General features: G+C 47.2%; 4 protein-coding genes across 4 annotated transcripts; 3 read left to right on the top strand and 1 right to left on the bottom strand.

Moving 5' to 3' along the window:
- The first annotated feature begins 225 nt into the window (after positions 1-225).
- Positions 226-2,799, top strand: LOC129167256 (uncharacterized). Its single transcript, XM_054751913.2, has 3 exons — positions 226-370; positions 447-493; positions 615-2,799. The coding sequence occupies exons 1-3, from the start codon at positions 339-341 to the stop codon at positions 2,438-2,440; spliced, it is 1,905 nt and encodes a 634-aa protein (XP_054607888.2). The 5' UTR covers positions 226-338; the 3' UTR covers positions 2,441-2,799.
- Positions 2,800-10,254: 7,455 nt separating this feature from the next.
- LOC107383102 (uncharacterized) lies at positions 10,255-12,425 on the top strand. The gene is made up of 4 exons (XM_070553393.1): positions 10,255-10,379; positions 10,465-10,508; positions 10,642-12,290; positions 12,361-12,425. Exons 1-3 carry the CDS (start codon positions 10,363-10,365, stop codon positions 12,270-12,272), a joined length of 1,692 nt encoding a protein of 563 aa, XP_070409494.1. The 5' UTR covers positions 10,255-10,362; the 3' UTR covers positions 12,273-12,290; positions 12,361-12,425.
- A 1,008-nt stretch (positions 12,426-13,433) lies between these two features.
- Positions 13,434-16,227, top strand: emc9 (ER membrane protein complex subunit 9). Its single transcript, XM_015955535.3, has 6 exons — positions 13,434-13,595; positions 13,776-13,980; positions 14,659-14,735; positions 14,811-14,880; positions 14,980-15,074; positions 15,288-16,227. Exons 2-6 carry the CDS (start codon positions 13,783-13,785, stop codon positions 15,466-15,468), a joined length of 621 nt encoding a protein of 206 aa, XP_015811021.1. The 5' UTR covers positions 13,434-13,595; positions 13,776-13,782; the 3' UTR covers positions 15,469-16,227.
- Positions 16,060-26,026, bottom strand: irf9 (interferon regulatory factor 9). Its single transcript, XM_015955533.3, has 10 exons — positions 25,909-26,026; positions 25,598-25,687; positions 21,755-21,877; positions 21,476-21,656; positions 18,037-18,167; positions 17,863-17,950; positions 17,673-17,732; positions 17,211-17,600; positions 17,016-17,131; positions 16,060-16,712 (listed from the first exon to the last, which is right to left on the bottom strand). Exons 2-10 carry the CDS (start codon positions 25,652-25,654, stop codon positions 16,581-16,583), a joined length of 1,278 nt encoding a protein of 425 aa, XP_015811019.3. The 5' UTR covers positions 25,655-25,687; positions 25,909-26,026; the 3' UTR covers positions 16,060-16,580.
- Between the last annotated feature and the right edge of the window lie 273 nt (positions 26,027-26,299).

Here is a 26,299-nt window from a genome sequence, read left to right as displayed (position 1 = left end):
GGATCCTGAAGGAAAGGCTGAGGACAGCTGGATACGCAGAAGAAGACCAAATAAACTTCAGTGTTCAAGGTGTCCTACAGTATAATTAAAACAGGCACAATTAAAGCAGCTGTGTCATGAAAAGCTTAGTGGACATTAAAAGTGTGGTTTTTTAGTCTGATCTCCTTCTTCTCCCAGAGAACAATTAGCCACACCTGGTTTTAACAGGTCCCACCTGTGTGCATTCACCTAAACAAGAACAGCATAAAAAGCTTCTGAGCAGGCATCTGCTGCTCATTTTCTCCTGATTACATGTGTGGTTGGGCAGTGATTGGTAGAAGTGTCTGAGTTTGCTGCTAATGGTGTTTGAAGTCATGGGATTTATCTTCAGGTAAGCTGTGATCTTCTGTGTTTAGTTCAGTCTGGGCAGCCATGTTGAATTTAGCACTAACTTTCATGTTTCTTAGGTTACTCCTGTTATCTCTGCTTTCTCTTGAGTCTCATCAAGTCAGTGGTAAGCTTAATAAAAATGTTGTCTTAAGTGCTCAAATGCAGGATTTTTCCAGACAAAGGCAATTAAACTGCATTGATGTTAAAAATTATATGAACTTTAAGGCAATCTCTCCTACCTGCAGGTGAGCGCAGTGGCTCTAACAAATATGGAGATGAGTTCCTTCCAAGTAAACCACCAACAGATGATGAAACAGTGTTTCCTGTTAAGCCTAACTACCCAATAGGTGGTCCAGTTGACTCCTCATACCTGCCCATGGTCCTCAGGCCTCCCCAACACCCACCGTTTGGTCATCAAACTGAAGAATGGAATCCTCGGCATCACCCGGGCTTCCCGTCTCAGCATCCCAGGCCTCAGCATCACCCGGGCTTCCCGTCTCAGCATCCCAGACCTCAGGATCACCCGGGCTTCCCGTCTCAGCATCCCAGGCCTCAGCATCATCCTGGCTTCCTGTCTCAGCATCCCAGGCCTCAGGATCACCCTAGCTTCCCGTCTCAGCATCCCAGGCCTCAGCATCACCCGGGCTTCCCGTCTCAGCATTCCAGGCCTCAGCATCACCCGGGCTTCCCGTCTCAGCATCCCAGGCCTCAGCATCACCCGGGCTTCCCGTCTCAGCATCCCAGGCCTCAGCATCACCCGGGCTTCCCATCTCAGCATCCCAGGCCTCAGGATGACCCGGGCTTCCCGTTTCTGCATCCCAGGCCTCAGCATCACCCGGGCTTCCCGTCTCAGCATCCCAGGCCTCAGCATCACCCGGGCTTCCCGTCTCAGCATCCCAGGCCTCAGGATGACCCGGGCTTCCCGTCTCAGCATCCCAGGCCTCAGGATGACCCGGGCTTCCCGTCTCAGCATCCCAGGCCTCAGGATGACCCGGGCTTCCCGTCTCAGCATCCCAGGCCTCAGGATGACCCGGGCTTCCCGTCTCAGCATCCCAGGCCTCAGGATGACCCGGGCTTCCCGTCTCAGCATCCCAGGCCTCAGGATGACCCGGGCTTCCCGTCTCAGCATCCCAGGCCTCAGGATGACCCGGGCTTCCCGTCTCAGCATCCCAGGCCTCAGGATGACCCGGGCTTCCCGTCTCAGCATCCCAGGCCTCAGGATGACCCGGGCTTCCCGTCTCAGCATCCCAGGCCTCAGGATGACCCGGGCTTCCCGTCTCAGCATCCCAGGCCTCAGCATCACCCGGGCTTCCCGTCTCAGCATCCCAGGCCTCAGCATCACCCGGGCTTCCCGTCTCTGCATCCCAGGCCTCAGCATCACCCGGGCTTCCCGTCTCTGCATCCCAGGCCTCAGGATGACCCGGGCTTCCCGTCTCAGCATCCCAGGCCTCAGGATGACCCGGGCTTCCCGCCTCTGCATCCCAGGCCTCAGGATGACCCGGGCTTCCCGCCTCTGCATCCCAGGCCTCAGGATGACCCGGGCTTCCCGCCTCTGCATCCCAGGCCTCAGCATGACCCGGGCTTCCCGCCTCTGCATCCCAGGCCTCAGGATGACCCGGGCTTCCCGTCTCTGCATCCCAGCCCTCAGGATGACCCGGGCTTCCCGTCTCTGCATCCCAGCCCTCAGGATGACCCGGGCTTCCCGTCTCTGCATCCCAGCCCTCAGGATGACCCGGGCTTCCCGCCTCTGCATCCCAGGCCTCAGGATCATCCTGGTTACTTGTCCCAATATCCCAAGCCTTATTATCCTAGCTACCTACCCTGGGATTCCAGACCTGCTTATGGCTACCCACCTCATCATCCCAGACAAGCTAAGCAGTATTTTGGCTACCCACCCCATCACTCAAAACCTCCTCACCCTAGCTACCCATCCCAGGATGTCATGCCCCCCCAGCAGCCTCAACGTTCTCCCAAACGTCCTCAGCAGCGGCGCTTCTCTGGCAGGTCACCAGGCTACGTACCCAAGTGGCCTCAAAAACCACCACAAATGATCAAAAATCCACGTTCTTAGAAACGGCTCTGCTAGACCAACCAGTCTCGGTGGATCTGTACATAAAAACATTATTTTTACTTTTCAATACCACCTAATAAGCTAATCACTGTCTCTTATTTTATATTATTTTTAGGTGCAAGTGACAAGTAAGGATGCAAAACATCTAATCAACCAAGTAAAACACTTTTACTGAACTTCTTCTGTGTGAACCTTTCCTGTTGACACCTTAGTGTTGCCTTGCTTCACAAGTGCTTGTTTAACAAGTCTATGGCTAATGCCTTCAGCTGTATATAGCTAACAGATGCTAGCTTGTGGTTTTGATGGACGTTGGCATTATTTTTGTTGCTTCCCTTTAATAAAGTTAAATCATTTCTGAAGTGCACGGTGAACTTCTTAGCAACGGAGAAGGGTGTGGGAGCAAGTTTGGAGCTGGAGTTCTCAAGCTTTATTCCTTAAATCTGGTTGTAAGGCAAAGGGAATTGTCCGTGGGGCTGTGTAGTAACGAGGAAAGTTGAGCTGTAGACTCCCCAAGGCACTTTAAGTCATTGCCCCATGCAAACATGGAAGAACTACAATGTAGCAGAGCTGCTGTAGGACTCACTAAAGTGAGTGGTGCCACCTGCAGGCAAGAGTGTGAATCTTGCAAAAAGACCTGGCTGCAACCCTCTGGTTATGGGGTGACCTCAACTCTGCCGCTGTTGCATCAAGTACTATAAGTACCCTCTAGTCTATGCTCTGGGGGAGTTTGACAAGTGGACTGAGGCTGGAGTCAGAGCATCCATAGTCTAGAAAGACCAAACCTACACATGGTCTACAAATGTTTCATTCCTTGTGTCAAGCCATTCCTAAACCAGATACTCCAGAAGCTTCCTGCCTGAGCTAAATTGAACTCTTTTATTCAAGTCCTGTTTCCTTCCATTTTTATCCAAAGTCCTGGAGAAAATAGTGGCCATCCAAGTATGTGAGCATTTAAACACTAATGCTCTGTTTGAGGAATTTCAGTCTGGTTTTAGAGAGTATCACAGCACTGAAACTGCATTAGTGAGAGTTACAAATGATATTCTCATGGCCTCAGATAAGAATCTTGTGTCTGTTCTAGTCTTGTTAGATCTCAGTGCTGCCTTTGACACAGTTGATCACAATGTTCTTTTAGAAAGGCTTGAACATGTTGTAGGGATCAAAGGAACAGCGCTAGGCTGGTTTAAATCCTACCTGTCTGACAGATTTCATTTTGTAAACGTACATGGCAAATCTTCTTCATACTCCAGGGTTACTTGTGGAGTACCACAGGGTTCAGTGCTTGGACTAATTCTTTTTACTATATATATATGCTTCCAATTGGTAAAATCATTAGACAGCATGGGATAAACTTCCACTGTTATGCTGACGATACTCAGCTATATTTATCCATTAACCCTGATGAACCTAATCGGTTGGGTAGATTACAGGCTTGTCTTGAGGACATAAAAAATTGGACAACTCTAAACTTTTTGCTTTTAAATCAAGACAAGACGGAAGTTCTCATCTTTGGACCAGAAATCCAGAAAAGGAAATTGCTTAGCCAATCACCTGACCTGAATGGCATTACATTAATCTCCGAGAACAAAGCAAGGAACCTTGGTGTTATCTTTGACCAGGACATGTCATTCAAATCCCAGGTTAATCAGGTTTGTAGGATTTCCTTTTTACACCTTGGGAATATTGCTAAGATTAGAAGCATCCTTTCCAGGAGTGATGCTGAAAAACTAGTTCATGCATTTATTACATCAAGACTGGATTACTGTAATTCATTACTCTCGGGAAGTCCACAGAATGTAGTTAAAAGTCTTCATCTTGTCCAAAATGCTGCAGCTAGAGTTGTGATGAGAATTAAACAGAGAGATCATATCTCTCCTGTCTTAGCTTCCCTACATTGGCTACCTGTTAAATTCAGAATAGATTTTAAGATCCTTCTTCTCACATATAAAGCTCTTAATAATCAAGCTCCATCATACATCAGTGATCTGATTGTTCCATACGTTCCTAACCGAGCACTTCGCTCTCAGACTGCAGGTCTACTGGTGGTTCCCAGAATATCTAAAACTAGGATGGGAGTCAGATCTTTTAGTTATCAGGCTCCTCTCCTGTGGAACCAGCTCCCAGCTTTAGTCCGTGAGGCAGACACCTTGTCTACTTTTAAGAATAGGCTTAAAACATTTTTATTTGATAGGGCTTATAGTTAAAATCTGATGTTAGCCTAAATCTGGACAAGTGGGGGAGTAGAGGGAGGTGGAGTGTACAGTCGGTAAAGACGGCTCTCCCTTGCCCTGCCTCCAACATGCCTACATCTAAATAGGATAGATTATCCAGAGTTAACTCTGTAGTTATGCTGCTATAGGCTTAGACTGCTGGAGGACACACTGACCACTTTCCACACTCTACTGCTTTCATCTACTATCTGCTCTTTAACTGTATTATTTCCTGCTATTTCAGCTGTTAACTTTATTTTTTCTCTAAGTGTTTTTCTCCCCAGAAGAAGCTACAATGACGTTCTGCTGAGCTGTGGTGGCCTCATGGAGGGGGCCATCGTCTAGCACACTGCTGCTAACCACTTAAACATTCTCCCTCTCCTGATAATAACTTTTTACTTTCCTTGACGTTGGATGTGCTACTACTAGTTTATCCGTTTAATTATAGATCCACTAGGATAAATACAATAAAGTTTATCTCTCACCAAATAGAATATTTACTAAGAAATTACAATGCAACCATAGACACATTGCTTGGTGTGTGTGTGTGTGTGTGTGTGTGTGTGTGTGTGTGTGTGTGTGTGTGTGTGTGTGTGTGTATGTGTGTGTGTGTGTGTGTGTGTGTGTGTGTGTGTGTGTGTGTGTGTGTGTGTGTGTGTGTGTGTGTGTGTGTGTGTGTGTGTGTGTGTGTGTGTGTGTGTGTGTGTGTGTGTGTGTGTGTGTGTCTGCTCTGTCTTCTCGATCCCCAGTGAGTCATGGAGGATGGCTGCTTATACTGAGCCAGGATTCTCTGGAGGTTTCTTCCTGTTAAAATGGAGTTTTCCTCTCCACTGTCGCTGCATGCTTGCTTAGTATGAGGATTGCTGTATAGTCACTGACACTAGTCAGTGACCTGATGCAATTTGCTGGGTTCCTTATATCGGAAAAATTTTTCTGATTGGCTTAATGAACTGACCTGAATTGGAATGTTTATTATGTGAAGCGCCTTGAGACGACTCTTGTCGTGATTTGGCGCTTTATATATAAACTTGAATAGAATTGAATTTTTCAGATGAAAGTAAAGTTTGAAGGTCACTTGAAAATCCCAGAGTCTGCAAGAGGTACTGGCTCCAGTCAGCAAACAGTGGTAGATATTTCATCTGTTAGTCTGCTAGTTTCTGAAATCCATCAACACACACCTCCAGGACATTCCAGAGACCCGATTCTGATTCTGTTTTATGGATGCACTTGCCCACCCTGCCAAAAGCACCAAAGCAGAGTCGATAACCATGTTGTGCTTGACTCGGTGACTTTATGGTTTATCAAAAAGATCCAACAATGCAGAAAAGCTGAAAGCCAACAAACCAACCTGGGCTTTCTTTGCACCTCAGCAGAGCTACAGGCTGATGGCCTCCATGCCATCATAGAGATGCATAGAAGGAAACATGCTGTTCAGTGACCTGATATTTACCCTAGCTGTGCTTAGACATTCTGCTGAAAATAAATCAGCCATCAGAAAAATCTATGAACTCAAAGCTGACTTTGTGAAAAATACTGAAAATGACTGGAAGTGCTTTAACACTAAATTTTAACAGAATAATTAAAAATACCTAATCGATTTTTACACAACATTCTGTTGTTTCACAATTTCATTCAGATTACACAATTATCTAGTGCATAAAGTTTCTAGAAAAGCTTTTTGTACCAGAAGTATTTATCAACAACCATGACCGTTTAAAGGACCTTTACTACAGGTTTAGGAAAAATCAACTTCATTAGCCGTTATGGGATTTGTAGAGCACAGTGCAACCGTAGTTGTTTACAAATTTAATGTAGTGGGTCCTTTAATTGATTTTAGCAAGACACTTGACACAACTGACCAAACACACCTGCTTAAAAATGTGAACACTGGTCTTTGCAGAAAAACAAATTGAGTTCCAGATTTCCGATCTGTCGTGGGGAAGAGGGAGCTGAGCCAGAAAGCCAGGCTCTCCATTTACCGGTCGATCTACGTCCCAATCCTCACCTATGGTCATGAGCTTTGGGTAATGACCGAAAGAACGAGATCGCGGATACAAGCGGCCGAAATGAGTTTCCTCCGTAGGGTGGCCGGGCTCAGCCTTAGAGATAGGGTGAGGAGCTCGGACATTCGGGAGGGACTCGGAGTAGAACCGCTGCTCCTCCGGAACGAAAGGAGCCAGTTGAGGTGGTTTGGGCATCTGGTCAGGATGCCTCCTGGACGCCTCCCCGGGGAGGTGTTTCGGGCATGTCCTGCCGGCAGAAGGCCCCCGGGTCGACCCAGGACACGTTGGAGAGGTTACATCTCCAATCTGGTCCGGGAACACCTTGGGGTCCTGCCGGAGGAGCTGGTGGACAAGGCCGGGGAGAGGACGGCCTGGAGCTCCCTAGTTGGGATGCTGCCCCCGCGACCCGGACCCGGATAAGCGGAGGAAGACGACGACGACGACGACGAGTTCCAGATTTCAATATCTAACTGTTAATAATAGGATCCGCAGCTTGAAAAAGTAACGCGTGGTGTACCGCAAGGCTCGGTCCTTGGACCAAAATTATCCACACTCTATCTGAAGTACATCTTTTCTGTATCAACTCGGTTAAAATCCATTATGTTTGCAGATGACACTAACTCTCTTTGTACAGGAAAACACGAGATTTTTTACTGGAGTCCTCTGACATTTCTTCCACTTGTAGACCATCACTACCAGCAACAGAAACACACCTCGACTTAACATTAGTTCTTTTCAGTGGTAGAAAACAAATTTGTGTTAATTAAAAAGTGATTTGATTAGAATAAGTTACCAATAAATGAAAATAAAGCTAAATGTATATTTCAGGAAGCAGAGATAATGACAATGCTAGAGTTCAAAGTGAACGAGTACATGAAACCACATTTTTAGGTGTGATGATAGTAAACTTAGATGGAAACCACACATTGAATATATCAAACATCAAGTGCCCAGATCTATTGCTATACTCTCCAAAACAAGGGATGTACAAAACAAGGAGGCTTTGCTTTTGATTCACCGTTCTTCAGTTCTGCCTTCTTTGTAAAAATGAGCTGAGATTTAAGGAAACGAAGGGAAAATATGTAAAGTCTCTATTTAAATTACAACAAAAGGCTGTTAGAATTAGTGGGATTCCTCACACCAACCAGCAATTTATTTAAACAAAATAAAACTTTACAAATAAAAATTTAAATCTTAGAAATTCTTCATAGAGTATAACAATATTCCACATTGTACACACCTCTTTCAACCCAACCGACGACTGCTATAGTCTTAGTGGTGAATTTGTTTTTTAATGCGCTGAAGCAAGAACTAATGTTGAGTCGAGGAGTGTTTCTTTTACTGGTGGTGATGAGCTACAACTGGAAGAAATGTCAGAGGACTCCAAAGCGCTTTACACTACAGTGTATCATTCACCCCTTCACACACACACGTTCACACACTGATGGTGATGAGCTACGACGTAGCCACGGCCGCCCTGGGGCGCACTGACAGAGGCGAGGCTTCCAACAGCAGGCGAGGGGAGTTAAGTGTCTTGCCCAAGGACACAACAGCAGCATTCTGATTAGAGGCGGCAGTAGCTCAACAGGCTGCATTAGGAAGGTTGCAGGTTCGATCCTGGCTCCGGACAGAGAATTCTGCTGTAGTGTCCTTGTGCAAGACACTTAACCCACCTTGCCTGCTGGTGGTGGTCGGAGGGACCGGTGGCGCCTGTGCTCGGCAGCCTCCTCTCTGTCAGTGCGCCCCAGGGCAGCTGTGGCTACATCGTAGCTCATCACCATCAGTGTGTGAATGTGTGTGTGAATGGATGAATGATGCACTGTAGTGTAAAGCGCTTTAGAATCCTTACTCTGAGAGGCGCTATACAAGTGTGGATCATTTATCATTTATCATTCTCTGTTGGGAGCCAGGATTGAACCTGCAACCTTCTGGTTGCTGGACAACCCGCTCTACCCTCTGAGCTTCTGCCGCCCTAAATGTACTCCTCTACCAAAGTTTGAGGCAGATGTTCGGTGTCAAATGCGGCGGAGTATTCAGTATTCAGCTCGTTTCTCCTCCGCAGGGTTAGGGTCAGCCCGTAGCTCCACCTCACCTCTGGGCGAGGTGGAGCTAAAACTTTACTGAACTTTTACTTTAAATTGTAAATGTTCCTCTTTTGGTTAAAATGTGTGATGTCACATTTGTGTTTTGAAACCTTTTTCTGTTAACGTGACAACCAAAATAAGGAAAAGAGAAAAAGATTGTATTGTTTTTTTTTAAATTGTGAAGTTTCATTGTTACATCCATACTGACCTGCTAACCATGCATTATTCTGACACTGTCCTTGAAGCAAAGGCTCCTCCCCTTCTGGTCGGCCCATGGGTCCCTGAACGGGGCTGTGAAGTTATTATCTGGTCCGCTCCGTCTTACGCCCTGAGTCACACACATCTTGTGTACGGCAGTTTAAATGGGAAAAAATTCTGCATGTTTTGACTATGAGATTTGTAAAAATTCATAATTTAAAGGTATAGCAAAGGATCTTTTTCTTCCAGGTGGATCTTCTGAACCATTGGTCCGCTTAACTGCATCATTCTGGAGAACCATTCCCGTGGTCGTGCGTTGCTGGGTAGTTTTCACTTCCTGCACATGCGCAAAGCGAAGGCTGGGGTCCCCACAGACGCCTCTATCGCCCGTTTCCTGCTCGACAGCTAAGCTAAGGTTCGGCGTGCCATTTGGAGAAATTCATGTCAGATTTCTGCTAGAAGAAGAGGTTGGCTGTGAGGCCAGCAGCCACTTGTAACAAGGATAACTGGGCGTTCGGTTTTTTCCTGAAATTCAGAAACTTCTCCCGCTTTACCTTTAAATAACTACAGGTCAGACGTCGCTGCAGAAGCTCCTCCCCCAGCGCAGCTGCTACTTAGCACTCGGCTAGATTTATGGTGGTTTTCTCCACATTTTATGCTCCTTCTTTCATCCTGGAAGGAGGATACGAAGCTCACCAAATTCAGCCAGTTTTCTTCTCCTCTCTGCTGAGTTTGGTTTGATGTCGTCAATTTGGAGAGATGAGCTTTTAGAGTCCTCTGATTAAGTTCACACATAACCTAAAGTCGCTTTTGCAGCTTTCTTACACTTCCTTGGCATCAAATTGTGTCTTTAATTCACGGACATATGTCCATGAATCCATGGCGTGTATCAAACAGCATCAGAAAATAACTTATCGGCTCGTAGACTCCCATTCATTTTGTTGACAGTAGGGGAGTAATGGTCAGTCTGGTCATCAATCCCAGCGCCCTACAAACCAGTGAATGAACCAGTAGGGCTGTGTCATATAAGGGATACATCAGTTAAAATATACAAATTGGTGGAATTTTAAACCAGCGGTCACCTCCGAAACTCTCAAAAGTGTTCATTTATACAACTTCACATCAGGTCTGATTTCATTTAACTTGCGATCAAAAGTGCATGTCCCCTTTTTAGCTTTATGTGTCGATAATGTCAATATGTTCCTCCTCAGTGTCATGTTGGCTGTTCCTAGAAAGCGCTGCTCGCTGCTACATAATCAGCCACACCTGGTTTTAACTGATCCCACCTGTGTGCACTTATCTGAGCAAGGGCAACATATAAAAAGCCTCTGAGCAGGTGCCAGATACTCATTGTCTTCTGACTGCATGTCTAGTTTAGCAGTGGCTGGTAGAAGTTACTGAGTTTGCTGCTAATAGTGTCTGAAGTCATGGGATTCATCCTCAGGTAAGCTGTGATCTTCTGTGGTCAGATCAGACCCGTCAGCCATGTTTAAATTCATGCCAACTTGAATGACTTTCCTTTTAAACAGGTTGCTCCTGTTATCTCTGCTTGATCTTGGATGTCAGGTTAATGGTAAGCTTAACTAAAATGTCTAATTTCTTGTATGCATGAATCTACACCCTTCCAGATGAGGGTACCTGAGCATAAAATGGTAAATTGTACAGATGTTTGAACTTTTAAGGAAATTCTTCTCCCCTGTCTGCAGGTGGCCACAGTGGCTCTACTGACAAACATGGAGATGAGTCGATTCTTAGGTTGACAGACAATGAACCAGTGTTTCCTGTAGAGCCTTTATACCCAGTAAGGGGTCCAGTTCACTCGTACCTGCCTGTGGTCCCGAGGCCTTCCCAGCAGCAACGGCCACCTATTCCTGCCTACCCACCCTTTAGCTTCAGGCCTCCCCAACACACACTTACTGACCAGCAATCTCAAGATCTGAAGCCTCCCAGCTGGCGTTCTGGCCACCCTTCCCAGTATACCAAGCCCAGTTACCCTGGCTATCAAGCTCATGGTCCTGAGCGTCCTCAGCAGCATTCTAGTTTCCCACCCCACCAACCCAAGCCCCATTACCCTGCCTACCCATCTCAGTATTCCAATCAGTATTCTAGTTACCAGCCACTGTCTCCCAGTCACTACCCAAGCTACACACCTAATGGTCCCACGCTTCACCAGCAGCAGTCTGGTGAATTACCGCTCAACTTTCCCAAGCCCCATTACCCTGACCTGCTCCAGGCTCCCAAACCTCGCCAGTTCAATGGTTACCTGCCGCAGGCGCCCAAGCCCACTCACCAGCATCAAGGCTATGTGCCGCAGAAGCCCAAGCCCGACCACCAGCACCAAGGCTACGTGCCGCAGAAGCCCAAGCCCGACCACCAGCACCAAGGCTACGTGCCGCAGAAGCCCAAGCCCGACCACCAGCACCAAGGCTACGTGCCGCAGAAGCCCAAGCCCGACCACCAGCACCAAGGCTACGTGCCGCAGAAGCCCAAGCCCGACCACCAGCACCAAGGCTACGTGCCGCAGAAGCCCAAGCCCGACCACCAGCACCAAGGCTACGTGCCGCAGAAGCCCAAGCCCGACCACCAGCACCAAGGCTACGTGCCGCAGAAGCCCAAGCCCGACCACCAGCACCAAGGCTACGTGCCGCAGAAGCCCAAGCCCGACCACCAGCACCAAGGCTACGTGCCGCAGAAGCCCAAGCCCGACCACCAGCACCAAGGCTACGTGCCGCAGAAGCCCAAGCCCGACCACCAGCACCAAGGCTACGTGCCGCAGAAGCCCAAGCCCGACCACCAGCACCAAGGCTACGTGCCGCAGAAGCCCAAGCCCGACCACCAGCACCAAGGCTACGTGCCGCAGAAGCCCAAGCCCGACCACCAGCACCAAGGCTACGTGCCGCAGAAGCCCAAGCCCGACCACCAGCACCAAGGCTACGTGCCGCAGAAGCCCGACCACCAGCACCATGGCTACGTGCCGCAGAAGCCCGACCACCAGCACCATGGCTACGTGCCGCAGAAGCCCGACCACCAGCACCATGGCTACGTGCCGCAGAAGCCCGACCACCAGCACCATGGCTACGTGCCGCAGAAGCCCGACCACCAGCACCATGGCTACGTGCCGCAGAAGCCCGACCACCAGCACCATGGCTACGTGCCGCAGAAGCCCGACCACCAGCACCATGGCTACATGGCGCAGAAGCCCGACCACCAGCACCATTCATCTAAAAGTCCTCAACGGCAACGATTCTTTGGCAGATTACCAAGCCACTTCTCCAAGTGGCCGCAAAAACCTCACCAAATGATGAAACTTCAGTCTCCAAAGAAGCGTTATTACTAGACCAACCTGTCTCAGTGGGTCAGTAAGTAACCTTATTTTACATATTTTATTTCTTCAATCTCATCTGAAACTATTTATCCCCACCCAGGTGCAGAAAAGTGGTGAGAGTGAACCTCCATGAGAACTTCCAAATAAAAACATGTAACTTAATAACTGGGTTTTGTAAAGTTTCGTTTCTTTTCTAACCTTTCTTGTAGTGTTTCAAGTGGACCATGATTTCTTGTCTCCCCTTAGTTGAAGAGTAACTGGAACATTCCATAAACTATGGGAACTGAAATATAACAGCAGTGATTCTGATTGGGTTGGATCAGGTATAGGTCTTTGGTTCCCAGCTTTAAATGGTCATTAGATTAAGAAGTGGTATCTGCTCTGCTCTGAGCCTGTCTATTCAGTTACATTAATAAAAGCAAACAGATCTAGATCTGCAGTTTACCTTTGACTTAACGCAAGAAAGTACAGTGAACTAAACCAGAAGGTAACTTTATTTTTGGCGGAACATGTTTCTGAACCATCAGGGTTTACCAGTGTGGGTTCAAATGCAAACGTGTTTAAACATTGGCTTTAAAGCATGGGGAAAATGGTCTTGCAGTAACAAAAGATTTGGGGCATATAAGCAAAATTATGTAGCACCTAAAGTTAAAACTCACGAGGTGCTTCACAAAGAAACTTAAAAAAAATTTAAGTTGAAATTGTAAGGGAAATCAGTGGATTGCAGGGGAAAATGACTATGTAAGGGCAGGATAAGGTAGTGACAAAGGGAATTAAAAGCCAGCTTGAACAGGGAATTCAGGAACTTTTAAAAGGATTCTACTGATCTCGGGCTCAGGAAAGGACCAGTCTGGTGGCCACAGCAGCGAATCTGTCACCTTTAGCCTGGTGAGCTGCACATCCAGTAGGTTTTGGTGTGCACTGGACCTCAGGGACCTGCTGGAGGTGTAGGGACTGAGACGTCCAGGGAACTCTACATTTTAATCGATGTGAAATTCCGTAAAGTTGAATCTGTCTCAAAACTGAGCAAAAATATTTTAGATTAAGTATATTTCCGTATTAAACCGCTATCTACCTCCTGTCCTTTAGAGGGCGCACGTGTCATTTAAGAGAACACGTTCTTCCCACCAATCACAGTTTAGACCCTGTCTAAGCCAATCAAAACGTTACAAATAATTTTCTGGGTGGAGCTAGTGACGGCCGTGTGGCTTTAGTCCGTTTGTGAGTAAATAACAGGCCTCGTACTGGCTTTGGTAAAGATTTAATAAACTCCCAGAGTTTGTGAAGGGTTACCATTTAGGTTTTGAACCTCTACTGTGAAACATTCCTCAGCAGGTAAGACCAGAGAGAGGTTTCTGTGCCTAGCTAGCCGGTATGCTAGCGACAGTAGCATCAGCAAACGCAGCCATGCAGGGACGTTTCCGGTCTGACTCGGAGCTGCCCACCACCACAGCTGTGAGCTGATGCTACTTCGACCCTGGCCTGGGTGTTACAGCTCCCGTTTCTCCTCCGCAGGGCCACTATGGGCGAGGTGGAGCTCTCCTGTCGGGCTTACGTGAAGATGTACTTGCACGCCTGCCTGTTTCCGCGCTGCAGCGTCAACGGGCTGCTGCTGTCCTCGTCCAGCTCGGCAGGTGGCGCTGTTTGTGTGACGGACTGCGTTCCGCTGCTGCACTCGCACCTGTCGCTGGCCCCCATCACGCAGCTGGCTCTCACACAGGTGTAGTGCACAGTTTGGTACCCCTTTGAGTCACTGTTTAAGTCTTCTCTGTTTTTCTGAACTTAAAGGTGTATTTTAATTATGTTGGCATGTTTCTGTATAAATGTTATAACTAATCCGTATCTTACCTGTTTAGTGATGACAGGCCTGATAGGCTAACGGCTAGGATAGCTTTTAAGAGACTAAAGCCAAAATAAAAGACTCAAATCCATAAAAACACATTAAAACGTACAACCTACTGGGTATTACTGAACACCAGGGAAAGCAGATGTTTTTATAAACTGGGCAGCTGTCGTCCTAACAGATCCAGATTAACCCTCTGGAGACAGGCGTTTCAGATTTGCAACGTTAAAACTTACCTACCTGGTTACTCCACACACGTATCTCATGAGTATTTTTGTAACTCAGAAGTACCCCTGAAGGACTTAGTTGTTCGTCCTTTTATTAAAACTTATTTAGAGCCTGAGAGGGTTAAAACCTAAAGCCATGTTTGTCTCAGCTTGCATCAAGTTGGACACAGGTGCAGCTATGTGTTTAAATGTGCAAAAACAAGGACATCTAATGCGAAGGTGGATCCTGTTTAATCAGGATTTATTTCTCCAGACTTCCTGGAGTCCCGCTCGATTCTCCAGGATGTTTTAAACTTCCACAGAACATTTCAAGCTTTTGTTTTTCCAGGTGGATGTTTGGTGTTCTCAGACTCAGCAGAGGATAGTCGGGTATTATCAGGCCAACGCCTGCACCTCAGACAGCAGGTGAGCTTCTCCACACCAGTCACATGGTCAGATACACCCCACCACCGCTCGCTAACGTGTTGCGTTTCCTGACAGCCCGACGCCGTGCGCGCTGAAGATCGCTGATAAGATCGCTGAGCAGTTTGATGGAGCCGTTTTATTAATGGTGAGAAAACGGATGAAACAGAACGTTTTTATTAAATGAGTCTTTCATGAATAATGAACCTTCTGCCCTCAGATTATGATCAGGTTTGTTTCCTCACAGCTCGACGGCAGCAAAATGTCTCCAGATTATCGAGTTCCTCCGATCGTCATGTACGAACGCAAAGATTCAAGATGGACGCTCAAAGACAAACACACGTAAGAATCAGCGGGGGGGTGGCCTGAGGTTCACCACCACCACTCGGGTAGTCTGTGGTTTAAACCAGGCTCACGTGAGCCGAGCACTAAACTTCATCACACCTGTATGACTAAACTCACGGAGTTGCCACCTTCTGATTGGCTGATCGGTTATTTGTGTACCTATCAAAGTGGCCGGCGCGTGTAACTGATGATCTCCGTGGGTCTGTTCAGGATCATGCTGCGGCAGTGGGAGGAGATCCGGGATGTCGCCAGCCAGATGCTGGATTCTGGTGACCACTCCCTCTTGGTAGACTTCGACAGCCACCTGGATGACATCACCAGGGACTGGACCAATCAGAAACTCAACAGCAAGATAGCAGAGCTTTGCTCTCCAGTTAATGGGAACATTTAGATGGGAACGCCGCATCATTCCGTGGTAAAACCTGCCTGTCGTGTTGTTCTGTAAAGGTGGATTTTCACAAGCGCAGAGTCCAGGACAGGATTTATTTGTGTTTGAACAAAGACAAACGTGCATAAATAATAGAATATTTACATCTCTCCCCTTTTTAAGGTGGATTAAATCCACCTTAAGAACTAAAGCTACTCCTCTTGTTTATTTCTGGTCCCGTTTTCCTGATTTATCATCTTGGAAAAGCAAAAACTCGAACGTAAAAGTCCTGCAGCGACAGATTAGACGAATTCAGCTGCTGGAGCTTTTTACTGTCGCATCAAACCTGCATGAAATTATTATTCCCTACAAATTTCCCCAGATTAAAGGATTATGTTTTAGCTTATGCTTGTATTTATTACTTATTTTTATTAGTGTGATCCTTAAAAACTCCTTGCGTGGTTTAAGAGTAAAAGTATTTGCTGCAGGACATTTAAGTCTCATTTAAACTCGACTGACCTTTCTGTAACAATCTGAACCTTTTATAATCTAGATTATAGTCTGAGCTCTAAGACGGTAAAAGTAATGCTGAAGTAATATCTGAGGCGAGTTTCACAGAAAATGTTTTATGTTGGAGCGCCGGTTTTAATGTTTCTTTTTTCAATGAACATTTTCAGATAAAATCAGTAAAAACTAAATTCTGAGGAGAAAAACGATCATTTCTAAAAGCTAATAAAAGAGAACTAAAGCATTTAACAACAATAAAACGTCATTTTCACTGCCCACGTGGTTTTGTGGTTTCTTCACTCTAAACGTCTGAAGTTGCCGATGCAGCACAGACAAACCTGGGCCGACCGTTAAAAGCACCTCAAAAATAAAGTGACACCAGATCTCAGCCTGGGTGAATCCCAACGACGCCCCGGGTTATCGTGTAGTGTTCCCACTAAAGGTGCTTCACTCATTTTCAGCTTTAAACTGAAAAACTGGATCTTCTCTCCGTCCTTTTGTGAAATTGGATTAAACGTAAAAGAAAAACTGCAACAGCAGGAACCATCGAGTCTCTGGGCGGAGCTCCTGCTGCGTCTGCTTCAGGTGGGTTTTGCTGCAGCAGATCTTTTGGCGGAGCAGGCGCAGGACTACGGCACCGTGACGATGTCCAGGGTGATCTCACCCAGAGGAGACTGGCCCGCCAGCGTCTGGAACACCGAGATGGTTTCGAAGAAGGAGACGGAGTTCTGGACTTGTTGTTCGGCCCACGGGAGAGAGACCTACGGAGCAGACGGCAGGTTCAGTTAGATGATCCACAGGAGCCCGTTGGTCTGACACCAGGTGTGTGAGCAGAGAAGCATCTAACACCTGAAGGACACCCGGGGCTTCATCCTTACCAACACCAACACACACACCTGCAGCAGGCCCACACCTGTCCCACCCCTCCTACACACCTGCTGTCTACCATAAATATAACTGTTATAAATGGAGCTGCTTATTGGAGGCGTTTCACACGTAACCATGACAACGGGCTGAAATCCACGCCCTGCGGCGTGACGTAGGCTGCTGAGCCGCGGTTCTACCTGAGCGATGATGAGCTTATTGCTCAGGTCTTCCGTGTTGTTCAGCTCTTCTCCGAAACACAGATTGAAGCTGGTCTGGGGACGCTCCCCACCGGCGGAGCAGAACCGGTCCAGTTCTGAGGAGACATGACAGAAACATCTGTCTCTGTGTGTGGTGGTTTCCATGACGATTCAGGGTGAACGCGCCCCGCTCACCTTGCTTGAAGGCGTCCTTGCTGAAGAGCAGCACCGGCTCCGTGTTCCTCTCCATCCTGTGTGGGCCCGGCGTGACGCTGTGAGGTCCCATCCAGAAGATCCGGCCCTGGCAGAACCTCTTCCCGTACACTCCCTGTGGCGTGGAGGTCAGCACGATTCCTTTCTCCATGAAGGGCAGCAGCGTGTGGAGCGCCTGCAGCGTGGGCCCGGCCAGCAGCGAGGACGGCGGCTCCGGCAGCGGGATCCGAGGAAACCTGGCGTTCAGGGCGGCCAAAGTCGGAGGGACGGAGGAGGAAGGCAGGTACGTTATCCGGACATCTGTGCCTTGGATCTGACGTCTGAGGACTTCCTGTCCTAAATAACGAATCGCCACATCGAAGGAGTCGTCAGCTGTAGAGACACAGGACCGAATTAAAACCCAAAACCCGTCCAGGACACGGGCGTCCCCTGAGCTCCTCTTACCGCTTGTTGCGCTGGGAACGCTCTCCTCGATCCGCACGTCCAACCGGATCTCATCCAGCGCTGCAGACAGAAGATGGACGAATCAGACACACAAACAGGTTCCGAGAACCCGCTGAAGGTCAGAGGTCACGTCCCGTTTAAAGAGAGAAGCTAAAGGTAGACGGGAAAAACGGTTTCCATGGAAACTCACCATCTCCGGTGCTGATGGTGGTGCACCGAGACGGGCCCTCTGATTGGACGGGCTCGTGGTTCTGCAGCAGCGGCTCGTCCACACACAGCTGATCAGAACAAACAGAAACGATGACGACCCAGAGGAACTCCAGAACCTTTAATCCCACGAACAGCAGATGACCGAAGGACTCACCGGCTGAGACGCGACCTCTTCTGTCTTTATCAGTCTGACCCGACCGGAGTCTTCGTCGTCAGGCTGGCTCTTCCTCCTCTTCAGCTTCCTGCTGCTCTTCTCTCTGGTCTTCTTCTCCGGTATCACCACACCTGGACCGAGAGCGGACGAGCCACTGTTTAAATGATGGCTGATAAAAAAATGAAAGCAGATGAAATTCTTTAGTCGGTGCCGGTTCTGTTTAAAACCTCCCTTCTGCTGAGATCGGATCCAACAGAACTGGGTTTGTGCTCCTCAGACCATCACAAACATCCTTTCATTTGAGTCGTGAGGGGGCGACGGTGGCACAGGAGTTAAGAGCTCGCCCCGTAATCGGAAGGTTGCAGGTTCGAGCCCCGCTTAGTCTGTCGCTGTCGTTGTGTCCTTGGGCAAGGCACTTAACCCCCTTGCCTGCTGGTGGTGGTCGGAGGGACCGGTGACGCCAGTGCTCGGCCGCCTCGCCTCTGTCAGTGCGCCCCAGGGCAGCTGTGGCTACATCGTAGCTCATTCCCACCAGTATGTGAATGGGTGAATGACTGATTGTGTTGTAAAGCACCTTGGGGGGTTCAGGACTCTAGAAGGCGCCATATCAAATACAGACCATTTACCACGAGGAGCTTTTCTGGGCTCAGACGCTTCTAGTTTCTGTTTGAGTCGGGCGTCGTTGAGCTGGGAAAGGCCCGACATGATGAGGTCAAACAATTATTTTATATTTAAAGCAAAAAAAAAAATAAAATAAAATACACCACAAAACAGTAGAATTATTCACTTTTACGTCAGAAAAACTATTTTTAGACCTTATCTAAAACCTTTAAGATCTTCACAAAAATATTTAAGCTAATTTAAGGTGAAATTTAAATATAAAACCTGTTTTTTTACTTCTTTGCTCAGTACAAATCTGTTATTGTCCTTTAAATCATTTATGTCACATTTTTAAGCACTTTCATAAACTTTCAAGCATTTCAAGCACCCAAAAGACCTCCTCATATTTGGTCTTATTTGTAGTTAATTGCTTGTTTGATGCAAAAGTGTGAAACTAAACTCAAAAGGTTTGTTTTAAATGATCAGATTCACTAAATCTAATGAATTAATTCAGCCTGATCAAAGGGTCTTACCGCCAACGCCCCTCTGCCAAGAAGCAGTGATGGTTTTTAATAAACGTACATTTTCCCTAAGAACTAACTTATCAGAACAATTCAGGTCGTCTTCATGGAAGTTTGCTTCCAGAATCATCTTTTTAAACTCGATCAGAGACTTAAATCATTAGCAAAAATCGGTATCGGCCCACTGCCCCGATCAGTGCATAAAAAGCAACACGAGGGAGTGTGAGTAAAATTCAGCTTTGTTATCTTAAAGTTTCACTTTTTTTATTATTATAAAGCAGCAGTAGCTCAGGAGGTAGAGCGGGTTGTCCAGTAATCGGAAGGTTGCAGGTTCGATCCCGGCTCCGGACAGAGAATTCTGCTATTGTGTCCTTGGGCAAGACACTTAACCCACCTTGCCTGCTGGCGGTGGTCGGAGGGACCGGTGGCGCCTGTGCTCGGCAGCCTCGCCTCTCATCCCCACCAGTGTGTGAATGTGTGTGTGAATGGATGAATGATGCACTGTAGTGTAAAGCACTTTGGAGTCCTGACTCTGAGAGGCGCTACACAAGTGCGGCTCATTTTTTATTATTAATAATTTTTTATCATTAAAGCCCGACTTGCCCCGTTTTAATAAAGTTTAAAAAATAAAGTATCAGGTTACCCGATGGAGTAAATAATCCCTTTTCTCTTATTTGACTGTATAAAAACAAAACTCGTGGCTGAGTCACCGACCAGCTGAGCCTGACTCGTGGAAGCCGCTGCATCATAAACCCGAGCTGGTTGGTAGGTTGACGCCCTGCGTGAATAAAGACCTGCCTCCCAGAACACGGCTAAAGTCCACCCAGCTGATCTGATCCCAACACGTCTGCCTGGAGCTTCAGCTGACTCGACAGAAACGGGCCTGACTCGTAAACTACGTCACAGACAAACATCGTGATCAGGAGCCGCTCAGACAGAAACAGGAAACGAACGTCTGCCATGGCTGGTGTTCATGAGACCGCAGCAGCACTCCGCGTTTAACGTTTATCTGATACTCCAGACCAGAACCGAGCTCTGGTATAACTCATCCCAGCTGATGGACTCAGACTTGTGAAGTAAACAAGATCAAGTCTGGATTCATTCTCAGTTATGATAAAACCAAATCATGCTGGCTGCTTTCCTTTGTTTAAAAAGTGTGTGTGTGTGTGTGTGTGTGTGTGTGTGTGTGTGTGTGTGTGTGTGTGTGTGTTTGCTAAAGACGTGCCTTTCACTGGTTCGGTCCCACGGTTCTGTTGTAACCTCTTGACTTCCTGAGACGGGAGGGGGCAAGAGGGGTATCCCTTATCTTGGATAAGAATCCAGGTGCAAATGAGCTAATGGTGTTATAGGAACAGATCGTGGACTCTTAGAATCGATAAGCCCACTAACAAGCAAGAAGGAGAGAAGATTTACTGTCCCCCCCCCCCCCCCCCCCCCCCCCCCCCCACAACCATAAAGGAGGCTGAGAAGAAGAAGGGGCAACGTTGGGCTAGGTCACCAGAGCCCAAGGAGAGACGACATGGGCTGGCTCGGACCACAGCCAGCAGAGCCTGCCGGAGGAGAGGAAACACGTGACCAGACGTTGAGCTCCAGAAGCAGGATGGGGGTGTTGCCATGGAGATGCAACCCTTGAAGAATGCAGAGGGGAGGAGGAACAGAGTGAATCAAAAGGAGGACTGAGCTTTTTGGAGAGAGGCTTCTGAGAGTTTTTAGGAGAGGGTGTTTTTGGTGGAAGAGAGTTTTGTCTGTGTGACCCGCTGGGACGGGAACTGGATGATATATCTTTTTCTGCTTTTTCATCTGTGTGTGGAATAAAATTCGTTTCTCACTGCGAGGAACTTAAAAAGAACCCACGGTCTCTGGGGGTGTCCTCTGTCGGTAATCTACAAGAAAGGTGAGGCGCTGATTACCGGTATCCCATTCCAAAGGTTTGAATGCTATTAGCTGCTACAACCATCCTGTTTCCTCAGCATGAAGGGACAGCCATCTGTACCCGAGGCATTCATGAGCCCAAGGATTAGCGAGAGTGTACTGGTGTAACTGAAGTCTTCCTTGTGTCTACTTAAACGTATATTGGTCAGAATTAGAAGCCCTGGGTGATTCGGTGATTGCTAATCAACTCTCTACATAGTTAAAGGCTGTTTACTGGCAATTACACGGATCGCAGGCCAAACCTGAGAGTTTAAAAGCATCTGAATTAAGAGCGGAGCTAGTCCGGCACTTTGGCTTGCAGCGCTAGCATTCCTCGGATGTGTGGTTTCACATCCGGACAGAGACGAAGGAATGTCCCCAGACAGACCTCTGATCTCACGTCTCACCCTGTTCGCTGATCGGGACCAGCCGGTACACCTTGTACGGCTCGGAGATGTCCAGCTGCGCTCGCTCATTCACCTCCTTGAACTCCGGGCTCTTGTTGAGGGCGCACCTCAGCCGGGTCTTCCAGATGGCGGGGTTGTCCTGCTTGCTGTCCGTCAGCTTCCCTTTAAACTTGGCCCACGCCTGCAGAGGGCGGAGATGTGTGGTCAGGTGGAAACCATGACTCAGCAAAGCTAAAACAACACACCGGAGCTCCTTCGATGTGCAGAGAACACGCTGACCATGAAGAGGGCGGCATCCTCCTCTTTGCGGAAGTCGTGCTTCCCTGCATGTTTCCACGGGATGCGGAACATGGTTTTGGCCTCGTCCTCCCACATCACGCCGGGATACTTCCCACTGCTGACCTGAGGGACACAGACGTCACAGTTCAGCTCCCAAATGGCTCAAAGTTACTCAAACGACCGAGTTTTGGCCCGTTCCTGAGTCTAAAGCCCTGCAGTCAGTACTCAGGGAGTAAAAGCCCAAACTTGTGCATTTGTTCATATAATCAGACCTAAAACATTAATCAGTAATAAAACTCTAATGCATCATTAATACTCGAGTCTACATGAATTCAACAGTTCATACCGCGCAGATTTTTATTAATTATTAGGTTAAAATGTGACGTTTGTACGACTTTTATGGTTTCATCAGTAATCCAGGTGTCTCCACCCAGACTACACCTGAGAGGAGACTTAATCTGTCCCCCTCAGATGAACGGGAGCTGGTTCAGACTAAAGCCAACCATGAACTGGGACCTGCTGGAGAACCACAGGGAGGGTGGTCGGGGACCAAGAAGAGACACCTTCAAGCTGGACGGGAATCTGCAGCTGTCCACATCAACGAGACAAACGTCCTCTGGAGAAAAGTATCACAGCGTGATGAGACAAAGACCGAGACACCTGACCACTAGTAAGGGTGAGGCTGCGAGGCACAGCGGTGGTAGCATCATGCCGTGGGACACAGCTGGATGTTCCAGCAGGAAACACGTCTGAACTGGTTTCTGATTGGATGAACCGGTTTTTAATCTTTTACCTTGACTGAACAAACACACTTCCTCTGTTTTCCCTTGCAAATGAAGCAGTGCTATTTATAGTAACGACTAAAACACCACTCTCGCTGGGAAGGTCTACTTCAGCACTCTGGAGCCATCCACGGGGTCTCCTGGGCATGGTGCTCTGTTGTGGGTCAACCAGTCAAGAGTCTGGCCCGACCTCCAGCAGGGTACCTCCTTCGTCTCTGGTTCTGTTAGGAGGGAGGTGGAGCAGGACTCGGGACATGCTGGAGGTATCAGCTCTCCAGGATGTTCCAGGGAACACCTCCTGGGGAGGAGGCTTCCATGCCCCCTACCCGAACCACCACCCAAAGTTGTTTTTCTAACCATTCCACCTTAAAAGGGCTCAAATACACAGCCTAAAATGAAGATGGGAGTGAATCCACCCAGTTTATTCCCATGGCAGCAGAAGTTTCAGCATACCGTAAATCCTCTAATACAGGCCCGGGCCTGTATTTGACTCAAGCTCCAGGCCTTTATTGGAAGGAGGGCCAGTATTAGAGGCATGCCTCTATTTCTATTTGAGCAAAATGAACTAATGGTTCGCTGGAGTTTTTGACAATTAAAATTGCGCCCACATTTTCAAAGTTGAACACATTTCTTTTAACAACGGTAGTTCCTGCTTCAGCCCTCTCCCCCCTCCCCCTGCTTCAGCCCTCTCCCCCCTCCCCTGCTTCAGCCCTCTCCCCCCTCCCCCCGCGCAGCGCCGCAAACTCACTGATGCGCCTGCAGCCTCTCGGAGTTCCTGCTGCTCTAAACGTTAAAATAATTATTTCATTTTCTGTTCCTCACTTCTGATTACCTTCAATGGTGTCTGTTTGTTGCAACCAGCAGGTACAAAAACTAACTTGTTTTTATTTGACTATTTTTCTGTCCTGCCTGTTTATTATCTTCCTGCATCTCCTCTCAGTCCTAAAGAGAAACTGCTACCTGGGTTCATATATTATATATTCACCTCATGAGTTACCTTTGAACTGCAGTTCTAAAAGATCTACCGACTGCAAAAACAGCGGAGCGCTCGCTGCTTGCCGGCCGCATCAGTGATCTGTGCGTCGGAGGACAAGGTGATGTGTCCCGCTCCACAGCAGCGAAACACATCAGGTGCAAATAAAAGACAGAAAACATTAAAGGAAATGAACTGACATGAACGATCGCGTGTCAGTACCGACGCTCTGGCACAGCGCATTGCACCCCCCCCCCCCCCCCGAGCGCAGGAGCTTGTCACCTGCTGACAGCAGGCTGCTGTCTTTTCCGAGGGCTGCATCTTGCCGGTCATTATCACGTGACAGCGACTAGTCGACGACAGGCATAAAAAGTCACTATAGTGAAGTCGACTAGTTCTTACAACCCCTACTACTGCTCCCCAGAGTGTTCTGCAGCATAATCAGCACGTTCTCTTTGAACTTGATATCAAATTGTCGCCTCCTCTTCGTCTACGCACGGTTAAAGTTACCCTCGCGGTCTATCACTGGCAACTCAAAAGTGAGACGATGACACAACCGCCCCCCCGTACTTGCTTGTTACCACATTCCACCCGGCCACAATAAGAGACCGGCCATTATTCACCTCCGCCGACTCCGGCCAAAATATGAGACCCGGCCGTTAATTGAATACAGGCTAATATTAGAGGATTTACGGTATTATGGGATGTTTGTAGAGAGTAGGGTGACCAGATCCCAAATTGTCAAATGTGGGACAGAGAGACTCGATGCGGGACAACGTGATGTTCAAATGTAACGAGAAACAAACAAAAGGTATATTCTGCCTTTTAGCCCTAAGGTCACAGTTACATATAATTATTTTTGTTATTATAAGCATGTTTTATTTGAATTCAACACGAAGAAGCATACAGCAACAGCTTTTCTATTTCACACTTCCTCTCACGTTACCACAACACAACTCTGTAGTGGCTCTGATCATATTAATAACATAGATAGGCCCACAATAATAAAAACATGCAGGTTTAAGCAGCTTTTCACAGTTTTCATTCAATGTTTTCCACAACAGAATGACGGTAAAAGTACCAGTGATATTTTTTAGATCTATTTATGTTTGTTTTTAATTAACTTTCCACTAAAATCAGCATCTCATTGAAAAATATCCATACTTTTTTCTAGTCACTCTCTTTCTTTACGTTTTTAATCACAATTGTCTATTTTTTGCTAATTTTAAATATATTTTTAATCGTTTTCTAAATTATTTTTTATATTTTACATTTTTTGTTTTTGTGAAGCGCTTCGTGATTTTTATCTTGAGAGGCGCTATAGAAAAGATCTTTTCTTCTATATTTTTCTTAATTCAGAAACAAGTTTTTTTTAACATGACAACAAATCTCTTCTAGATTTTAGGAGAGAATAAACATCGGATTCTAATCTGTAAAAAATTCAGATCTAATCTAATAAAAGTTACTTTTTGCCTCAAATTTCTGTGAATAAGTGATCAAAGCTTCCATTTATTCTCGTTATTTCTTCACTCAGCGTGTCGCAGGGATCTGAACCCGCAGCAGCTTATCTGTTATATAAACACGTGTTCATCGTGGACCTGTCTAATTACTGGAAAACCTGCTTTTGACCTCTTCATGTCAGACTCCGCACCGACGCATGAAGAATGACTCAGAAACAACAGACTGTGGAGAATCTCTGAACACGTCTAATTCACGAGTTTACACCGTTTTCTCCTCCCTGCTCACTCACGCGCGTTTTGGTGGCTCGGGCGCGCGCGCGCGCTCCACACACGCTCCGGATCTGCGTTAATGTCCCGCCTCCGTTTGATTGGCAACAACAGGCAGATTTCTTTTATAAGACTGAAACTCGAAACGGGAAACTGTCTATAACGCGGGGCATGAGTCTCAATTTGCGGGACACTTGCAAAGTAATGAAAATGCGGGACTGTCCCGCACAAAGCGGGACATCTGGTCACCCTAACATTGAATAAAACTTCCTGTTTGTCTCAACCCTGCACTTCTCATCCCACCCCTCCCTTTCTTTTTCCCTTCTTCACACGCACACAGTGCACGCACGCACACACGCACCTGCTCGACCATCCAGGAGCGAAGCCTGCGGGTGGATCTCGTTCTGCCTGCTGCCATGATTTGATGATGGTTTCATCAAAAACGGTGTCACTGAAACAAAACACCTTTTACTGAGTTAAAAGCCAAACCCCACACTTGAACACATTAATAACAGCATTCAGATAAATTCTAAAAAGTTAAAAATCAAAACATTAGACGGTTTTATAGACTCTGGTCAGACAGAAGCGACTTCCGCTGATGATATTTATAACGACATCAGAAAATAGCCGCTAAGGTGTTAAATGAAGGAAGTGGACTTAAGTTTCGTTTACCTCGGTTGTTTCCTCCGCGGTGCGAACGGACTGTGTGTCGGTGAACGGAGGCTGCAGCTCCACGGCGCAGCGCCTCCCGTTTCCCCGAAATCACGTGACTTTACTGAAACGCTCTCCCTGCTCACCAGCAGGGGGCGACAGCGGACACCAGCCTCCTCCACCTAAAGAAAGGAGGAAAATAAACCAAACCTGAAGTTAATTAGATTTTTCTGGTACTATAAAATGTTGTGCGTACTTATAATGCCACGACATCAACAAATATATTTTATTATTAAAATTTAATGTCATACAAGATGATCGTCATTTACTTTGTTTGCTGTCCTAAGAGTTTTGTGATTTAAAAAGGATTTTTCACTACATTATTTTTATTTATTATGTTATTATATTATCC

Source organism: Nothobranchius furzeri, chromosome 7, assembly GCF_043380555.1.
Source record: "Nothobranchius furzeri strain GRZ-AD chromosome 7, NfurGRZ-RIMD1, whole genome shotgun sequence".
NCBI lineage: Eukaryota > Metazoa > Chordata > Actinopteri > Cyprinodontiformes > Nothobranchiidae > Nothobranchius > Nothobranchius furzeri.
Note: the sequence above shows the minus strand (reverse complement) of the source record. Positions and strands in the feature narration are given on the sequence as shown.

Coding starts and splice junctions, on each gene's coding strand:
- LOC107383102 (XM_070553393.1), top strand. Junction 10,509..10,641: donor TCTTGGATGTCAGGTTAATG/GTAAGCTTAACT, acceptor CCCTGTCTGCAG/GTGGCCACAGTGGCTCTACT.
- emc9 (XM_015955535.3), top strand. CDS start 13,783: ATGGGCGAGGTGGAGCTCTCCTGTCGGGCTTACGTGAAGATGTACTTG. Junction 13,981..14,658: donor CGCAGCTGGCTCTCACACAG/GTGTAGTGCACA, acceptor TTGTTTTTCCAG/GTGGATGTTTGGTGTTCTCA. Junction 14,881..14,979: donor ATGGAGCCGTTTTATTAATG/GTGAGAAAACGG, acceptor GTTTCCTCACAG/CTCGACGGCAGCAAAATGTC.
- irf9 (XM_015955533.3), bottom strand. CDS start 25,654: ATGGCAGCAGGCAGAACGAGATCCACCCGCAGGCTTCGCTCCTGGATG. Junction 17,951..18,036: donor AAGAGGTCGCGTCTCAGCCG/GTGAGTCCTTCG, acceptor TGTTCTGATCAG/CTGTGTGTGGACGAGCCGCT. Junction 17,132..17,210: donor CAAGGACGCCTTCAAGCAAG/GTGAGCGGGGCG, acceptor ATGTCTCCTCAG/AACTGGACCGGTTCTGCTCC.
- LOC129167256 (XM_054751913.2), top strand. CDS start 339: ATGGTGTTTGAAGTCATGGGATTTATCTTCAG. Junction 371..446: donor GTCATGGGATTTATCTTCAG/GTAAGCTGTGAT, acceptor CATGTTTCTTAG/GTTACTCCTGTTATCTCTGC. Junction 494..614: donor TGAGTCTCATCAAGTCAGTG/GTAAGCTTAATA, acceptor TCCTACCTGCAG/GTGAGCGCAGTGGCTCTAAC.